Consider the following 15,352-nt stretch of genomic DNA (forward strand, 5'->3'; position numbering starts at 1 on the left):
GCGGGCGAGGGGCGACGGCCGGAGGCTGCTGGGAGGCCGGGGTGGGGGCTGGACGCTCCCCTCGATCCCGACGGGACGCGTGGGGACTCGGGGGGCCGCGGGGTCCGAGGCGCGGGCTCGGGGGGCGGAGAAGGCGTGCCCAAGATGCAGATCGGGGCCCCGCCCCGGGGGACGGGTGTCCGGGGCGGCGGGGCTGGACTAGCGAGGTGTGAACGCCCCGCGGGCTGGTGGGCGGCTCGGAGCCCGGGGCGCACGCGTTGCTTTTGCGTTCCTGGGGTTCGGGGCCCCCGCGGAGGTGGAGGGCGGGGCTGGCCTTGGCAGGAGCCCCCTCTCTGGAACAAAGGGCTGGCTCGCTGGCGCAGCGGCCGGCTGGCCACCTGCTGCCCGCCCTCCCGCTCCTGGGCTCCCGACGATCCTTTTGCCGGGTTCCTGCCGGGGTGGGGGTGTCCGGCAACGTGGTCCACCACCTGCCTCCGAGGTCCCCTCTGGACTTTGTCCTCCCCGATTTGCGGGAGCCGCGGCAGAGGAGCTTGGGGCTTAGTGGCCAGGACACGCATCCCGGTGGGGGTTTCTGGAAAGGGCAGTAGCCTCGCAGTGGGCAGCCTGGAGCCTGTGTGCTTGCTCCCAGACTACCACCCTCCTGGACAGCCGGCCTGGAACCCGAAAGATGGGATTTTGTCCGGGGGCCAGTGCAGATCCCCACCCTTGCTTCTCCTGTTGGGTTTCCAGTCGGGGTGGACGCTGCCCAACCGCCCCCTGCCCCCTAGCCAGCAGCCTTCCCATCCCTCCATCCTTCAGTGGTGTGACCCTCCTGGGTGACAGATGTTGAAGAGTGTGGGTGTCTGCTGTCCCCTTGGGGAGGTGACCTCGCACTGAGCCAGGCTGTGTGATGACATGGTGAGAGGTGATGCCCCGCCCCCCGCAACCTCTGGTCAGGCCAGGGCTGCAGCCGAGTGTGGGCCCACTGTGAGAGGCCCCGGTGATGAACCCCTGGCTCCAATGGCTGGCTGGTGGAGGACGACAGATAATGACAGCTGTCCTGTCTTCTGAGACCAGGCACCTGGTTCTCCTCACCAGGGTAAGGGCAATTTAGTATCAGAGCTGTGTGACCATTGCCCCCAGCCAATCCTAGCGTGACCCCCTCACCTGGCAGGAGCCTGCGCCCATTAACAGTCCCCTCGCTGCCTCAGGCTGTCAGGTGACGTGGACAAGCTGTGGTCAGTCACGACCTTGTGTCATTGCAGTTTCTCGAGGGTCTCTGCTTCTCCAGACATGATGTCCGTCCAGGGTCTGGCGTGGGGAGGTGTCCAGAGTGTGTGAGGTGCAGCCTGGCCACCCTGCAGGACGGACTCGAGCTCCGGCCAGCAAATTCCGCACAGCGCCCACTCACCCACCTTCTGCCTCCACTCCACCCCGAGGTGGAACAGCAGAGGGGGTGACAGCAAGGGGCGTCTGCAGGGCCCTGCACCTCCCAGGGCTGGGGCAGGAGTTAGAAGCTGTGGGCCCTGTCCTGCCCCGGGCACCTTCACGTTAGCCCTCCAGAACCTTGGGGATGGCTTCCTTGGGGTCTCAGTGCTCCAGCCCCACACAGGCTCCCGGGTTGGGGGAGGTGTGTGCCTGTGTCCTTAGACAGTGTCCAGAGAGGCTGGGGTGCCAGACCCTGGGCCAGGGAGTGGCCTTGAAGGCAGAGAGCTGTTGGGGTGGCGGCCTCCATGAGGCTTTGTCCAGAGGGCTGAGCATCCGCGGGGACTGGGCACAGGGTCGGAGCGGTGCTGAGCACCTGGCACGGGTCCACCCTGCTTTCCTTTAACAGCCTGGTGGCGTTGGCGTGCTGACACCTTGGCTTCCGAGTGGTCTTGGAGCACTCTTGGGGTGTGATGGTGGCACAGCCCGAGCGGGAGCCAGCCCCTGGCACCACTGACCTGTTCTCTGTGTCCCTGGCATGTCAGTGGGATTGGACACTAGTGGCCCTGTGTCTGGGCTCTCCCTCAGCATTGTGGTTTTGAGGGTGAGCTGGTTCTGAATTGATGGTACCTGACAGTGTCATCCACCGTGTGGTCCCTTAAGGCCGCGTGCCATCCTTTGCCCCGTGTCCAGCTTGTCTATCACCTCCTGCCTCTGCGTATGGCCGTTGAGGGCAGCACGTTCGTGTCCAGCTGTGTGTGCCTGGGGGTCTCTTTAGGGTGTGGAGTCGCTAGGTCACGTCAGGGCCTCTCCCTGGTGGCAGCACCACCTCGGGCCCTCAGCCTTGGTGGCCACGGCAGCCAGGCCACGTGTCCAGCATGACCTTGTGTGACACATAGAGCCTGTAAGTTGGCACTGACTTCACAGCAAGAGCCCCACGGACACTCACTTCTGACTGCCTGCAGCTCTTGGGGTTCAGGCTCCTAGTCATAGCAGGAAATCCTCCTCCGATGCCCATACCACGAGGAAGAGGTCACTCTCGAGTGTCCCTCACATGCCCTTGGGGTTTTTTCATGGGCATGCTTGAACCTTCACCCAGTGTGTGGTCAGCTTGGTGCCTGACCTGGACTCGCAGTGGCTGCAGGGAGCGGCTGGGCTTGGGGAGGGACTGTGGTGGGTGCCATGGCCGGGCACTGACCCTCGGCTCCCTGCCCGCAGCCCCAGTGGGAAGAAGTTTCGGAGCAAGCCCCAGTTGGCACGCTACCTGGGTGGCTCCATGGACCTGAGCACCTTCGACTTCCGCACGGGCAGGATGCTCATGAGCAAGGTGAACAAGAGCCGGCAGCGGATGCGCTATGACTCCTCCAGCCAGGTCAAGGTGAGCCACTCCCCAGGCCAGGTCAGGGTGAGCGACTCCCCAGGCCAGGTCAGGGTGAGCGACTCCCCCAGGCCAGGTCAGGGTGAGCGACTCCCCCAGGCCAGGTCAGGGTGAGCCACTCCCCAGGCCAGGTCAGGGTGAGCCACTCCCCAGGTCAGGTCAGGGTGAGCCACTCCCCAGGTCAGGTCAGGGTGAGCGACTCCCCCAGGTCAGGTCAGGGTGAGCAGGGCCTGCAGCTGGGGGAGCCCCCTTCCTGCCGTGCTTTCACAGTGGTGGGAATGGAGGAAGGCCCGCAGTGGAGTGCTCCGCCCAGCCCTGGGGAGGAGAGATTAGAACCTAAATTGAGGCAGCCAGGCTGAGGAGGGGACAAGATGGGTGTGTGACTGGGGTGGGGACACGAGCCCTGCAGGGTAGGTGGGTGATGGGTCCTCAGGTGACTGAGGCGTCCACACTGAGAAGTGAGGTGCAGTGAGGTGATGGCTGCCTCAAACACGGGAGTCTCTAGTATCAGGAGAAGACAGGTGGCCAGCATGCTGACTGACCTGGGACCCAAGGTCAGCAGGGCGTTTGCGCAGTTGGTACAGGCAGCACCCTGACCATCCCCTGGAATCCAGGCTGGGGGGCCTTTCCCATCGTGCTGGCAGGCGGGGCAGGTGAGTCCTCTCGGGGCAAAGCCTCCACGTACTGTTCCCGCAGGGCAAGCCCGACCTGAACACTGCACTGCCGGTGCGGCAGACTGCGTCCATCTTCAAGCAGCCGGTGACCAAGATCACCAACCACCCCAGCAACAAGGTGAAGAGTGACCCCCAGAAGGCTGTGGACCAGCCCCGACAGGTGAGCTGTCCCTGCTCGGAGCCTCCCGGCCCTTAGCTGCTGGGGGGTTCTGGGCAGTGGGGTGCTCAGCCGCTGCCTCGTCCTGGGACAGCTTCACAGACCAGGGCCACTTGAAAGGTCATGGGCTCGTTGCTCACTTGCAAGCTGTGTGGCCCCTCTGTTCGGCTGTGATGACCACTGGCCTGCAGCCAGAGAGCTCCTCGGCCTCATCATGCAAAGTGTCGGCTGGGGCCTGACCCACACATCTGTGTACAGAGAGAGCGGGGTCTTCTGCGGTGAGGAGGACTGGTCCCAAGCTGAGCTTCTGGGCTCCCTGACTTCGAGATGGGGGAACGGGGACATGCGTGCCCAGGGAGGTGGCTGTCCTGAGTTCACCGGAGCTCGGCACGCCGGGACCAAGGCAATGAGCGGACATGCCCGGTAACCTTGGCAGACTGCAGCCCCTCCAACCACAGGGGAAGTAGGTTCTGGTTGGTCATGATCAGTCCGTGACCCAGGACCCTCAGCTGGATGGTCACTAGAGGCAGTGGCCGGTCCACACTCGCTGTCCCCGGCCCTGTGAAGTCCTCGTGCGATAGAGGGCAGGGAGTCATGGCTGGACCATGAGCACAGCTGCCAACACGCAGGACTTGCAGAATGCTGGCCTGTGGACCTGTCAGGTTCCTGCCTCTCGGTGACCACACTCAGACCCTGACTGTCCAGTCGAGGGCTAGGGAGACTGCACCCCACGTGTCCTCCACAGGCTCCATGGAGGCCTTCTGCTGGGCTGGTGGCCCCACGTCCGTCCGCCTCTGCCTTCGCACAAAACGATCCCTGAGACACATATACCCACCCCTGCTCCATAAACTCCACTGGCACACACATCTGCTCCGTGTCCACGTGCGCGCACAGAACATCCGCTCTGCACACACATCTCCGTGTACACGTGCACGCACACATCTTCACACTGAGGACATCCACTCTGCACACACATCTGTAACATCACACACACACACACACACTCCCTCCCTCCCTGCTCCGTGCAGCCAGCAGAGACCCTGTACTAATCCCCTCTATACAAGTTGCAAGCAACTCGACGGCACATAACAACAACAATACAAGTTGCAAAGACCGGTTTCCCAAACAAGCTTGTACTCACCAGGGTCAGGATGAGGGCAGGGCTCGGGGGTACAGGCCAACCTGCAGGGGTGTCTGAGGACCCTCCCACAATGCCCAGGGGTGCCAGGGGCTTCTGAAGCAGGGCTTTACGGGTTCAGTTCCAGCATTCGTCACCAGAGTCGCTGCGCAGAGCTCAGCATTTATGGTCACCATGTGCATGTGGCCGGGGGCGCCAGGCAGCTCTCCTTACATGACCCTCCCCGGAGATACGGGTAGACAAGCCAGTGAGGGTGCTTAGACCATGTCCACCTGTCCTGTTTCTGCCCTGGACGGGAGCTCAGAACAAACTCAAGTGGCAAGAAGCTGCCCTGCAATCCTGAAGGCAAGAGTTCGAGGCCACCAGCTGCTCTGCAGGAGAAGGATGGCCAGTCTCCTCCAGAGGGACTGACTGCTGGTCAGCGATGGGTCAGTTCCAACTTAACAGTGACTCAATGGTGTGCAACAACAACAGCTGGTGGTGTGGACGGCAGTGACCACACTGCTGGGCTTCCCACTGCCCAAACTTCTCTTCCGATGCCTCGTGGCTGTGCCTACAGAGGACTGTCCTGCCCGCGAACCTGTGGGTGAAGTGGGAGTGGGGTCAGGGTCAGCGGGCTGCCCGCTCTACCCCTCACTGTGTCCTCTGGTCACTGTCTCCTCTGGTGCAGCTCTTCTGGGAGAAGAAGCTGAGCGGCCTGAACGCGTTCGACATCGCCGAAGAGCTGGTCAAGACCATGGACCTGCCCAAGGGGCTGCAAGGTGACTGGCTGCCTGGGGGCACCTGGGGTGGGTGAGCCAGCACCCGGGATGGGCCCCGGGAACCCGTGCGGCTCCGTGCTGTGCCCCTGTGTGCTCCCTGCATGCCTGCCCACCTCAGGGCCAGTGACGAGCGCTCTGGTGCCCACCCACCAGGTGTGGGGCCCGGCTGCACGGACGAGACCCTGCTGTCAGCCATTGCCAGCGCCCTGCACACCAGCACGATGCCCATCACTGGGCAGCTGTCAGCTGCTGTGGAGAAGAACCCGGGGGTCTGGCTCAACACCACCCAGCCCTTGTGCAAGGCCTTCATGGTGACCGACGAGGACATCAGGTAGCCGCCAGGCCGTGGACCCGCTCAGCTCGAGCTGGACCACGTGTCCAGGGTCTTGTCCTTTGAGGGTGGCTGAAGGGCCTGGTTGCACCTTGTCTCTGAGGAGACCCCTTCTTATCCCTGCCAGTGGTCAGGCAGAGCCGCCGGACAGGTGGCAGGAGGTGGATGAGGGAGCTGGGTGACACTGCTCAGGGCTTCCCACGTCTGGACACACGTGCGGGGCTCGTTTGTGTGGAGAGGGAGTAGGAGGTGGGTAGTTTCCTGGGAACCAGCACGCGTGGACACTAGCGACAGCTGGGAGAGGTGGTTACCCTCCCGGGGCTCCCTCCTGCCTGCTGGTCACGTTCCGCCTGCCCTTCCACCCCGTTCTCTGAGAACCAGCCAGGTCTCGAGTGACCCCAGGATTACCTGCACCCTCTGCAGTGGCCCTGTCCACTCTGGGGTCCCTGGGCTCTTGGAGGCCCGTCCTCAGAGGACAGAGCACAGCACGTGAACCCCACACTCACCCGGCCCTCGGCCTGTGCCCCCAGGAAGCAGGAGGAGCTGGTCCAGCAGGTGCGGAAGCGCCTAGAGGAGGCGCTGATGGCCGACATGCTGGCCCACGTGGAGGAGCTGGCCCGCGACGGGGACGCGCCGCTGGACAAAGCTGGCCTGGAGGAGGACGACGAGGAGGATGAAGAGGAGGAGGAGGAGCCCGAGCCAGACCCCGAGCTGGAGCACGCCTAGGGGCGGGGCCGGGCCGCCCCTCACTGCTGCGTGTTCCGGGGTCTCAGCAGAGGGCGCCCTGCGCCTGGACTGCCGCCTGCTGTGTGCCCAGCGCAGCCCTGCTGCCCCGAGACCAGACCCTGACTTCCGAGGCCAGAGCTCCTGTGGGAGCGGGAGGCAGGCAGGCGGCGGTGGGCCCTCCACACCTCGTCTCCGTGCCCCGGAAAGGGGTGTGGGCACAACCAGGCCTCCCCCGACGCTGCTGTGGACACGGCTGGAGGGCCGCCCTGATGCCGCGGCCGGGCTCAGAAGGGCCTCCTGTGTGTGCGTGATTGTGACCAAGGCTGGGCCTGGTGCTGGTCGCTTCGTGTGCTGCTGGAGGGGATAGCCTGGCTCCTGGACACCTGCGACCACCTGGAGGCCGGTCCTGTGGGCCGTGGGCTCTGGACATGGCTGAAGAACTGGCGGGGGCCCGTAAGCGGGCAGTGCTGGGAAGCTGGCCCGGACAGGCGCAGGTATCCTGTGGTGGAGACGGTGTGCCCACTCTGAGGGTCAGGCCTGGGCACTGTTGGTCTGCAGCCCCAGCTCCGTGTCCCCACGTTGGTCAGCCAAGCCGGGTTGCGGCACCCAGTCAAGCATGGTTGTCCTGCCCCACCATGCTGGACGGCCGGCCTGGACAGCAGGTGGGAGGCTGCCTCAGTTTCTCTTGGTGGACATGGCCTCCTGGGTGGAGACAGGCCAGGGCCGGACCCTCTTGGGAATAGCCAGCCCTGCCGCTCTGTCCCCAGTTCCTGCCCATTGTCCGGGCTCCTCAATCTTGAGGACACTCGGGCCAGAATAGCCTGTGTCTCGGCCTCAGGCACTGGACAGTTCCAGTCCAGGTGTCTCTGGCCAGCTGGCACCTCTGCCTGCCATCCCCCACCCTGGATCAGTTGGGCAGGGAATCCATGGCACAGGTGCGACCATGGGCAATGGATACTGGGGACTTGCCGCCCCTTGCTCCTTCCCAAGCTTGGTCTCAACGCTGGACAGCCCTGCTCTAAGCCAAACCTGGTAGGCGAGGCCTGCTCGGTGGGGCAGCTTGGGCCTCAGCCCCTGCAGGAGGCAGCCTCGCGGGGACAGGACTGCTGTGTCCACGGCCAGTCGGGGAATAAAGCCATCTGGGTAGTGTGACTGGAGCCTGACTTCCTTTGTGTGGGACGTGGCGGGGCTGGGCCTGCACCCTGCTCAGGCCCAGGGGTGAGGGCGCACAGAGCTGTGTGGTCTAGTCACAGCCGCTGGCCTGCTGCCCGGAGGCCTGGTCCCCAGGTCAGTCCACTTCCCACTCCTGTCAAGGCTGCTGGCCCTCGGTCCCTGTGAGCTGGACGAGGACAGTGCAGTGGGTACCAGAAGGGGACAGCCTGGTGGTGCAGTGGCTAGCACCTGGCCATGGACTGGGAAATTGGGTCAAATCCACCCGGCTTTCTGTGGGAGAAAAATGAAGCTGTTCACTTCCCAGAGATTTGAGGCCCACGGGCCTGTCCTCTGTCCCTTAGCCTCCTGGCCTCACATGGGCCCCACTGCCTGGCAGCCGCCTCTAGGATCCTTGCCTGGGGGAGCTCGTGCCCCCCAGGCTCTTCAGCCTTGGTCAGCTGACAAGTAGCCCTTTGAGAGGGGTGGGCCATGGTCAACATCGTGACTCCGAGGGTAGGAACCCTTAAGCATGGCCAGTCCTGAAGACCTGTGTGCTGTCTCCTGGGCAGATCCTAGCCTCACATGGTGAACCCTTGGGGCCTCCCAGCTTTCCCATGTCCATCTGCTCACACAGGCCTCTCACAAGGACAGCCATGGTGCCCTTTGCCCTCTGAGATCCTACATGTCAGTGGACGGGAGCTGGGCTGCCTTGGCTGGGGGTGTACATGCCCCCACCCACCCACGGGCCTACCACGAGGCCTGCGTTGGATACCCCAGTAATGAGCACTGGAAAAGGTGACATGCTCACAGGCTGGGCCTCTGGCTTTTACGTTGGGGGTCCCTGAACAGACCTGCCCTGGGCTGTGCTCACAGGAACCGAGGGTCTCGGTGGCTTTCCCGCCCGACAGTTTTAAGTCCCCCGCACTGGAGAGGGGTCCCATCACAGCTCCTTGGGGTTGGGGGAAACACATGCTGGTGGAGGGGACCAGTCCTTGGAGAGGGACATGACGCTGGAAAGGCGGCAGGTCAGAAAGGCAGAACCTCGAGGGCGGCATGTTGGAAGCAGCACTCAATCCGGCAGGGCACCACACAGTCCTGGGCCTGTCCTGTCTGTAAAGGACATGTGTGTTCTTTCCTCCAGCCCTTTCTGCAGTAAGTGTGCACACAGATTTCTCACCCCCAACTCCAAGGGGACCCTGGGGTACAGTCTGCTGGACAGCACAGCACCACGTACACCCTCACATAAACCTCAGGGCAGGCAGGGCCACACCAGGTGCTGGAGTCTACCCACAACCCAGGGCCCGAGGCTGAGGCCTGCTGGCCGCCTCACTGCGCCCTCCAGGGAGTCCTTGTGTGCCAGCAAGTGGTCCCCGTGCAGCTGCCCCCATTGTGCCGAACCCATGCCCCACTCGCCTCAGGCCACCTCGTGGAGGGGTTCCTCCCCCACTGGCCTTCCGCTCTGGGGAGGCAGTTCTGTCCGGTGGCACGTGAAGGCCAAGGCCTTGGCATCGCAGACAATGTGCTCTCCACAGCACTCTGGTCTCACTCCACGTGTGGATGGCCAGTCCTGCCTGGTCTGGAAAGCCCTGCTGGACCCATGGGGTCTAAGCGGGATCCCACCGAGCAGTGGCACCCCCAGCATGAGGGTGACAGCGAGCTGTGATTTGACAGGTACGTAGTGGGGTTAGAGTGAACCCCTGGCCTGGACACAGCGCCTACCCCCACCAGCACAGCCCCAGCTTCACCCAGACATTTCCAAATCACCCTCAAAGGCCAGTGCTTTTTAACTCAAAATTCAGATTTCAAGCATGCACCCCGGGCCACTGGGATCACCCCGCCACCTCTCCACATTGCTCTGTCCTAACTTCCTGGGTGCAGTTTCAGACAGAGCAGAGCTGACCACAACACACACACACTGGTATGTAGTTTGTTTCCCCCAAAATCGTGTTAAAGACCTGCCCCTGGGCCTGACTTGGAAACCGGCTAAGTCAAGCCAAGGCATGCAGCTGTGGGTTCTAACTTGGGGTGACCCCCATGCTGACACAGGAGAGCCAGCCCCCCCAGGGTTTCCAAGCTGGAGCGGCTATGGGAGCAGTCTCGTGTACCTGCTGCCCCCAGGACTCCATACACGGGAGAGGTGGTAGGTAGACACCATCACTGGGCCGAGCACGACCTTTGCACAGCACATCTGAGCCCTGTCCTTGTGCCGTCGCCATCTCTGACACTCCAGTCTTCTCGGACCGTCTTCACCTTTCAAGCATGATGTCCTTTCCAAGGAAGAGCCCCTCGTAACAGAATGTGCAGAATCAGTCAGGCAAAGCTTCACCTCCTTGCCTCCAACCAGCACTGTGGCTACAGCCTCTCCAAGACACGCCTGCTCCACCATCCATGGGCTGTGCAGTGCTCTTCTCCAACACCACAGCTCAAGGGCACCAATTCTCTTGTCATCCTTATTCGCTGTCCAACTCTCTAAGGCATCATAAGTCACTGGAAAGATCACAGTTTGGATGAGGTGCACCTTAGTCTTTTAAACTGGCAACACTGTCCATCAGCAGTACAACAGGTCCCTGACAGCAGACTTCCTCTTGACTTCCAGCAAGTGGTGGGAAGTCGTGACACAGAGCTGTGACTGAGGACAGAGGTAAAGACCAGACACACGTGTCCAAGAAGGAACACAGCCCCACCAGAAGCCGAAGCTCCAAAGCGTGGTTGCCGGGGGGAGTTCCCGTCTGAGGTCACTCAGCCACCGAGTGGCCAGTGCAGGGAGGGAGAAAGCCCCCAGACAACAGCGTGAGATGGCAAGGCTAGCTTGCATGCTGGTGGCAGTGCTGAGGGAGCTGCACACCGACCCAAAGGCTGCCCGACTTGGGCAGTTCAAATCCACCAGCAGCTACGTGGGAGAAAGATGGACAAACTCCTCCTGTTAAAATTCCCTCTCCCGTAACACGGAGGGTGATCAGAAGCAGGAACTGACCGCCAGCGGTGGGTTTCAGCTTAGTGCCCACCTTGAACTGTTAGGAAGCTCGGGGCCAAAAGATCAAAGAGGCGTCCCGGAGAGGTTGCAGCCAGAGCGCTCCTCGGAAGCAAGGACGGCGAAGCTTTGCCTCACTTTGGGCATGCTGCCAGGAGAGGCTACTCCTTGGAAAGGTGGAGGGACGGTGAGAGAGGAAGCCCCCCCACCAGGTGGACGACGCAGGGACTGCAGCAAGGGGCTCGAGTGCCCCAGAGATTGTTAGGATGGCACAGGAGAGGACAGGCTCAGATCTGCTGTTCACAGAGCCGCTACGGGCTGCACTGGACTTCAGGGCACCTCAAAACAGCAATGGCAGCACAGGGGTAAGAAGGGGTACTTCCTCAAAACAACTATGAGGTATCATCCCACCCCAGTCAGAATTGCAAAATTTAACAGAACAGCAAGCAGCAAATGCTGGCGAGGTTGTGGAGAAACTGGAACCCTTATTCACTGTTGGTGGGAGTGCAAAATGGTGCAACCACTGTGGAAGGCGGTATGGCGCGTTCTCAAAATGTTGCAAATAGAAATACCATTTGACCCAGCAATTCCACTACTGGGAATATACCCCAAAGAGACCATAACTGACATCCAAGCAGATATATGCACACCCATGTTTACTGTGGCTTTGTTCACAATAGCAAGGAATTGGAAACAACCCAGGTGCCCATCAACAAAGGCTCTGGTATATTCACACAATGGTACTACGCAGCACTAAAAAACAAAGAACTCATGCAATATTATTCAAAATGGGTGAGCCTGGAGGACATTATGCTGAGTGAAGTATCTCAGTCACAAAGGACAAATACTGCATGGTGCCACTGTTGTAAAGCAGGACTGACCTCGGGGTTGGAGGGAGACTGAGAAGGATGGGTTCAATAATGTATACTGCATTGAAACAGATGAGGGAGGAAACTTAAAGAGGGAACATTATTAGGTATTTTTGTCATGACAGAGCCAAGGCTGCAAAGTGGAGTGGAGGGTTTGTAAAACAATAAAAGAATTTTTCTTTCACTTTTCCAAAAGGGTAGTGTACTAGAGGGGAGGGTTGGGAGGGGAGAAAAGTGCAACAATGAATGAATGGAAATCCAAAGTCTCTAAATTTTCATTGAAATTAATAATAAAAAATAAATAAGTTAAAAAAAAAGTGTACTTCCAGCCCATAGGCACCAGGTCAAGTTCACCAGCTGTTCCATGGGAGAAAGATGGGCAGTCCCTTCTCATGCTGTTTACCAGCTCCGAGAGCCGGTGACGCCAAGCAGCTCTGTGAGCTGTTGTTAGGAACCTTCGAGCAGAGAACTCCAAGTGACCCTGTCAACTAAGGGGGAGCCTGCCTGCTGCCTCTGGTGGCCTTGCAGGGAGAAGCTGCGCTGCAATCCCAATCGCACTTTGTTCAAATCCAACAGCTGTTCTGTGGAGAAGGATGGGCTATCTCCTCCGCTGCAATTTGCTGCCTCTGAAAACCTGCTGGAAGGTCAGCTATGAGGTGGTTCTGATGCAACAGTACTAACACCAACCCCACCAACTCGGCAGTCCATGTACTGTTCACCACAACTCAATGGCACCAATTCTTCTTTGTCACCTTTATTCACTGTCAGAAACATAGCATATAATGAAAAAGACAATGGCTTGGGTCAGGTGCACCTTAGTCTTTAAAGTGACACCCTTGCTCTCCAGCACTTTGGAGGGTCCCTGGCCACAGGCTTACCCAATGCAACACGTTTATTCCACAGTAGCTTAACCTATTTGTTTATCCCAGCCCCTGGCTTCATTTCCAGAGAGTCTGAAACACATTTCTGAAGACTTCCATGCAAGATCACAATGCGGGGGGGGGCAGCACTCCAGTGTCTGTGGGTCTGTCTGGTCTCTTCCTCTCTCCCTTGTCCCGCGCGGTTCATCCTTTGAGTCTGAGACACTCTGATTTCTCTCCATCAGGGAGACTGGGGATGCATGTCGCTTTCCCCAGAACAGGGGACAGCTTGTCCGCTGTCATCTCTGGGGTGCTGGGGTCACATCTGTTTCCCTGCTCCTCTCCCAGTTCACATCTCTCATCGGGAAGCTCCCACTTTGACTCTCTTTGACCGCACTTTTTAGTTCGGCACCTGTGTTCACAGCCCTCTGTGTTCTTTCTCTCCTGAATAAGAGGCATCCAAAATTATGTATACTGCATTGAAGCCGATGAGGGAGAGAACAGTTTAAAAGTAAGATATTTTAGGGCATTATGATTATCATAAGAGTTCAGAATGAGGGTTAAAGAGTGGAGTATACTCGGGATGGGGGTGGGGGGTGCAGGGGGATTGTGTACCAATGAAGGAGTTTTTCTTTTGCTTTCCAAGAAGAGAGAAGTGGGGGTGGGGGTGGGGTGGGCGGCAAGAAAAGTGCAACAATGAATGGAATTCCAAAATCTTTGTAAATCTTCATTGAAATTAATGAAAAAAAAAAAAAAAGAGGCCTGAGGGCTTCCAGGTGACACTGAGGGGCTGGGGTGTAGTAGTGGCCCCCAGCCACCTGCACCCCTCTCCATCCAGCACATTCTCCAGAGGGAAGGAGCTCGACTGGGACCCAGGACAAGAAGCTGGGCAGGCAGTGAGGGGGGTGGGCAGGGTGGACATGGCTGGACCACTGCTAAAGAGCTTGTGAAGACCTCACCTGAGGGCTGAAGGGGTCAGGGGCACTTTGAGGAACGAATGCGCAAATGAGAACCCCCACTCAAAGGCAGGTCAGCCACCAGGCCTCGGTGTCCCCTCTGTCACCAGAGGCCCTGGTCCAGCCTCATTATCCCAGACACCCCACACTCCTACACACCCACACCAGGCTTCCTGTGCTGAAGGGGCAGCAGGAGGCAGAGCCGCTGGACAGTGGGTCGCCCAAGGTGATGACCAGCAGGTGGATGCCAGGTGTCCACAGCATGGGTGAGGGTTTGGGAGGTGGCTGGCTCCCCTGTACCAGACGCCTGGAACACTGCCCTTCACCCTCCGCTCCAGGACCCAGGCGCTGTGGGAAGAAGGCCCAGTCCTTCACCTCCACGCCTCAGCCCGTGTGCGGAACTCCCTGGGCAAGGGGTGCAGGCTTGGCTGGGGGCACAAGGGGAAACTGTAGGAATGGGGGTGTGTGGGATTCTCTGACACAGAGAAAGCCAGTACAGATGGGCATGGAGAGGGGGCAGTACAAGGGGTATGCCCTAGGGGGAAGGGGCCGCGTGAGGAGAATGAGGCATGGCTGGGGATCCCTAGATGGGGAGACAGGAGAGGGATGTGGGGACGGGGGGACGCTGGCCAAGGGTCTTGCAGGGGACAGGGGACCTCTGACACAGGGCTAGAACAGTAAAGACAGGAGCACGTGGGACCCAGGCTTCTTCAATAGAGGGATGAGGGGAAAAGGGGGACCCCCTCACAAGGGTCAGTTAGGGAACAGGGGAGATAGTGCACTCCTTGGGTGAGGGAAGGCCCAGCCAGGATGGAGGTCCTGGGGAGATGTCTCTGGCACAGGGAGGAGGCAGGTGGGGATCCCCAACATGAGGGGGTACAGGGCAGGGAGAGAGCAGACTTTCTAGTGCAGGGAGGGCAAACGGAGACAGAAGCACAGAGGCCCCAGCAAAGACAGGGCATGTGGGGTCCCCTGTACAGTGTTCCCCAGCACAAGGAAAGGCTCAGCAAGGACAGGGGTACAGTCCCCTGCACAGAGGGCCCAGCAAGGACAAGGGACCTGGGGAGGTGTGTCTGGCACCAGGAGGAGAGGCAGGAATAGAGGGAGGGGGACAGCTAACATGAGGGGGCCTGGGGCAGGACACGGTGGGCTTCCCAGCACAGGGAGAGTCCAGCAAAGACATGCTAGGGAGTCTGTCTGCTGCACAAGGCAGGCTCAACCAGCACAGGAGGCCAGGGGTCCCCACACAGCGAGTACCCAGTGGGCTCAGGGTCCCCCCCAGCAAGCGCCCAGCAGGCTCAGGGTCCCCACGCAGCGAGTACCCAGTGGGCTCAGGGTCCCCACACAGCGTCCAGCGTCAGGGGCTCAGAGTCCCGCTCCCCTGCAGAGGAAGCACCCAGAATCAGGGTGTAAGGGTCCCCCTCCCGAGGACAGCGAGCGTCCAGCGTCAGGGACTCGGGGAACCTCCCCCCCAGAGCGAACATTCAGAGTCAGGGATTTGGGTCCCCGTCTCCGGCACGGTGAGCGCCCAGCGTCAGGGTTAGGGGTCCCCCTCCCCAGCACAGCGAGCTCCCAGCGTCAGGGTTAGGGGTCCCCCTTCCCGGCCCAGGGAGCGCCCAGCGTCAGGGTTAGGGGTCCCCCTCACCAGCACAGCGAGTGTCCAGCGTCAGTGGGTCAGGGGGCCCCCTTACAGTCAGCGTCAGGGATCGGGATCCCTCTCCCCCCCATAGGCAGCGCCCAGCGCCAGGGGCTCGGGGTCCCTGGCACGGCGAGCGTGCAGAGTCAGGGCTCGGGGTCCCCCACCCTAGCACACAGAGCGTCCAGCATTAGTGGGTCAGGGTCGCCCGCACAGGGAAAGTCCAGCGTCAGGGGCGCGGGGTTCCCCTCCCCGAGCTCAGCGTCCCCATCCGCGGCCCAGAGAGCAGCCCCGCACAGCGCACGCCCCAGGCACCCACCTGCAGGCCCGGGGGCGGCC

At 60.8% G+C, this 15,352-nt stretch overlaps 1 protein-coding gene across 1 annotated transcript; it reads left to right on the forward strand.

Annotated features, from left to right (window-relative positions):
* Positions 1-2,623: 2,623 nt before the first annotated feature.
* Positions 2,624-6,569, forward strand: MBD3 (methyl-CpG binding domain protein 3). The gene is made up of 5 exons (XM_006897991.1): positions 2,624-2,782; positions 3,479-3,616; positions 5,422-5,512; positions 5,666-5,843; positions 6,374-6,569. The coding sequence occupies exons 1-5, from the start codon at positions 2,681-2,683 to the stop codon at positions 6,567-6,569; spliced, it is 705 nt and encodes a 234-aa protein (XP_006898053.1). The 5' UTR covers positions 2,624-2,680.
* The last annotated feature ends 8,783 nt before the right edge of the window (positions 6,570-15,352 follow it).

The sequence above is a fragment of the Elephantulus edwardii genome, unplaced genomic scaffold (assembly GCF_000299155.1).
Source record: "Elephantulus edwardii isolate Elephantulus edwardi_28Jun2011 unplaced genomic scaffold, EleEdw1.0 scaffold00217, whole genome shotgun sequence".
Taxonomy (NCBI): Eukaryota; Metazoa; Chordata; class Mammalia; order Macroscelidea; family Macroscelididae; genus Elephantulus; species Elephantulus edwardii.

Coding starts and splice junctions, on each gene's coding strand:
- MBD3 (XM_006897991.1), top strand. CDS start 2,681: ATGGACCTGAGCACCTTCGACTTCCGCACGGGCAGGATGCTCATGAGC. Junction 3,617..5,421: donor CTGTGGACCAGCCCCGACAG/GTGAGCTGTCCC, acceptor CCTCTGGTGCAG/CTCTTCTGGGAGAAGAAGCT. Junction 5,513..5,665: donor CCTGCCCAAGGGGCTGCAAG/GTGACTGGCTGC, acceptor CCCACCCACCAG/GTGTGGGGCCCGGCTGCACG.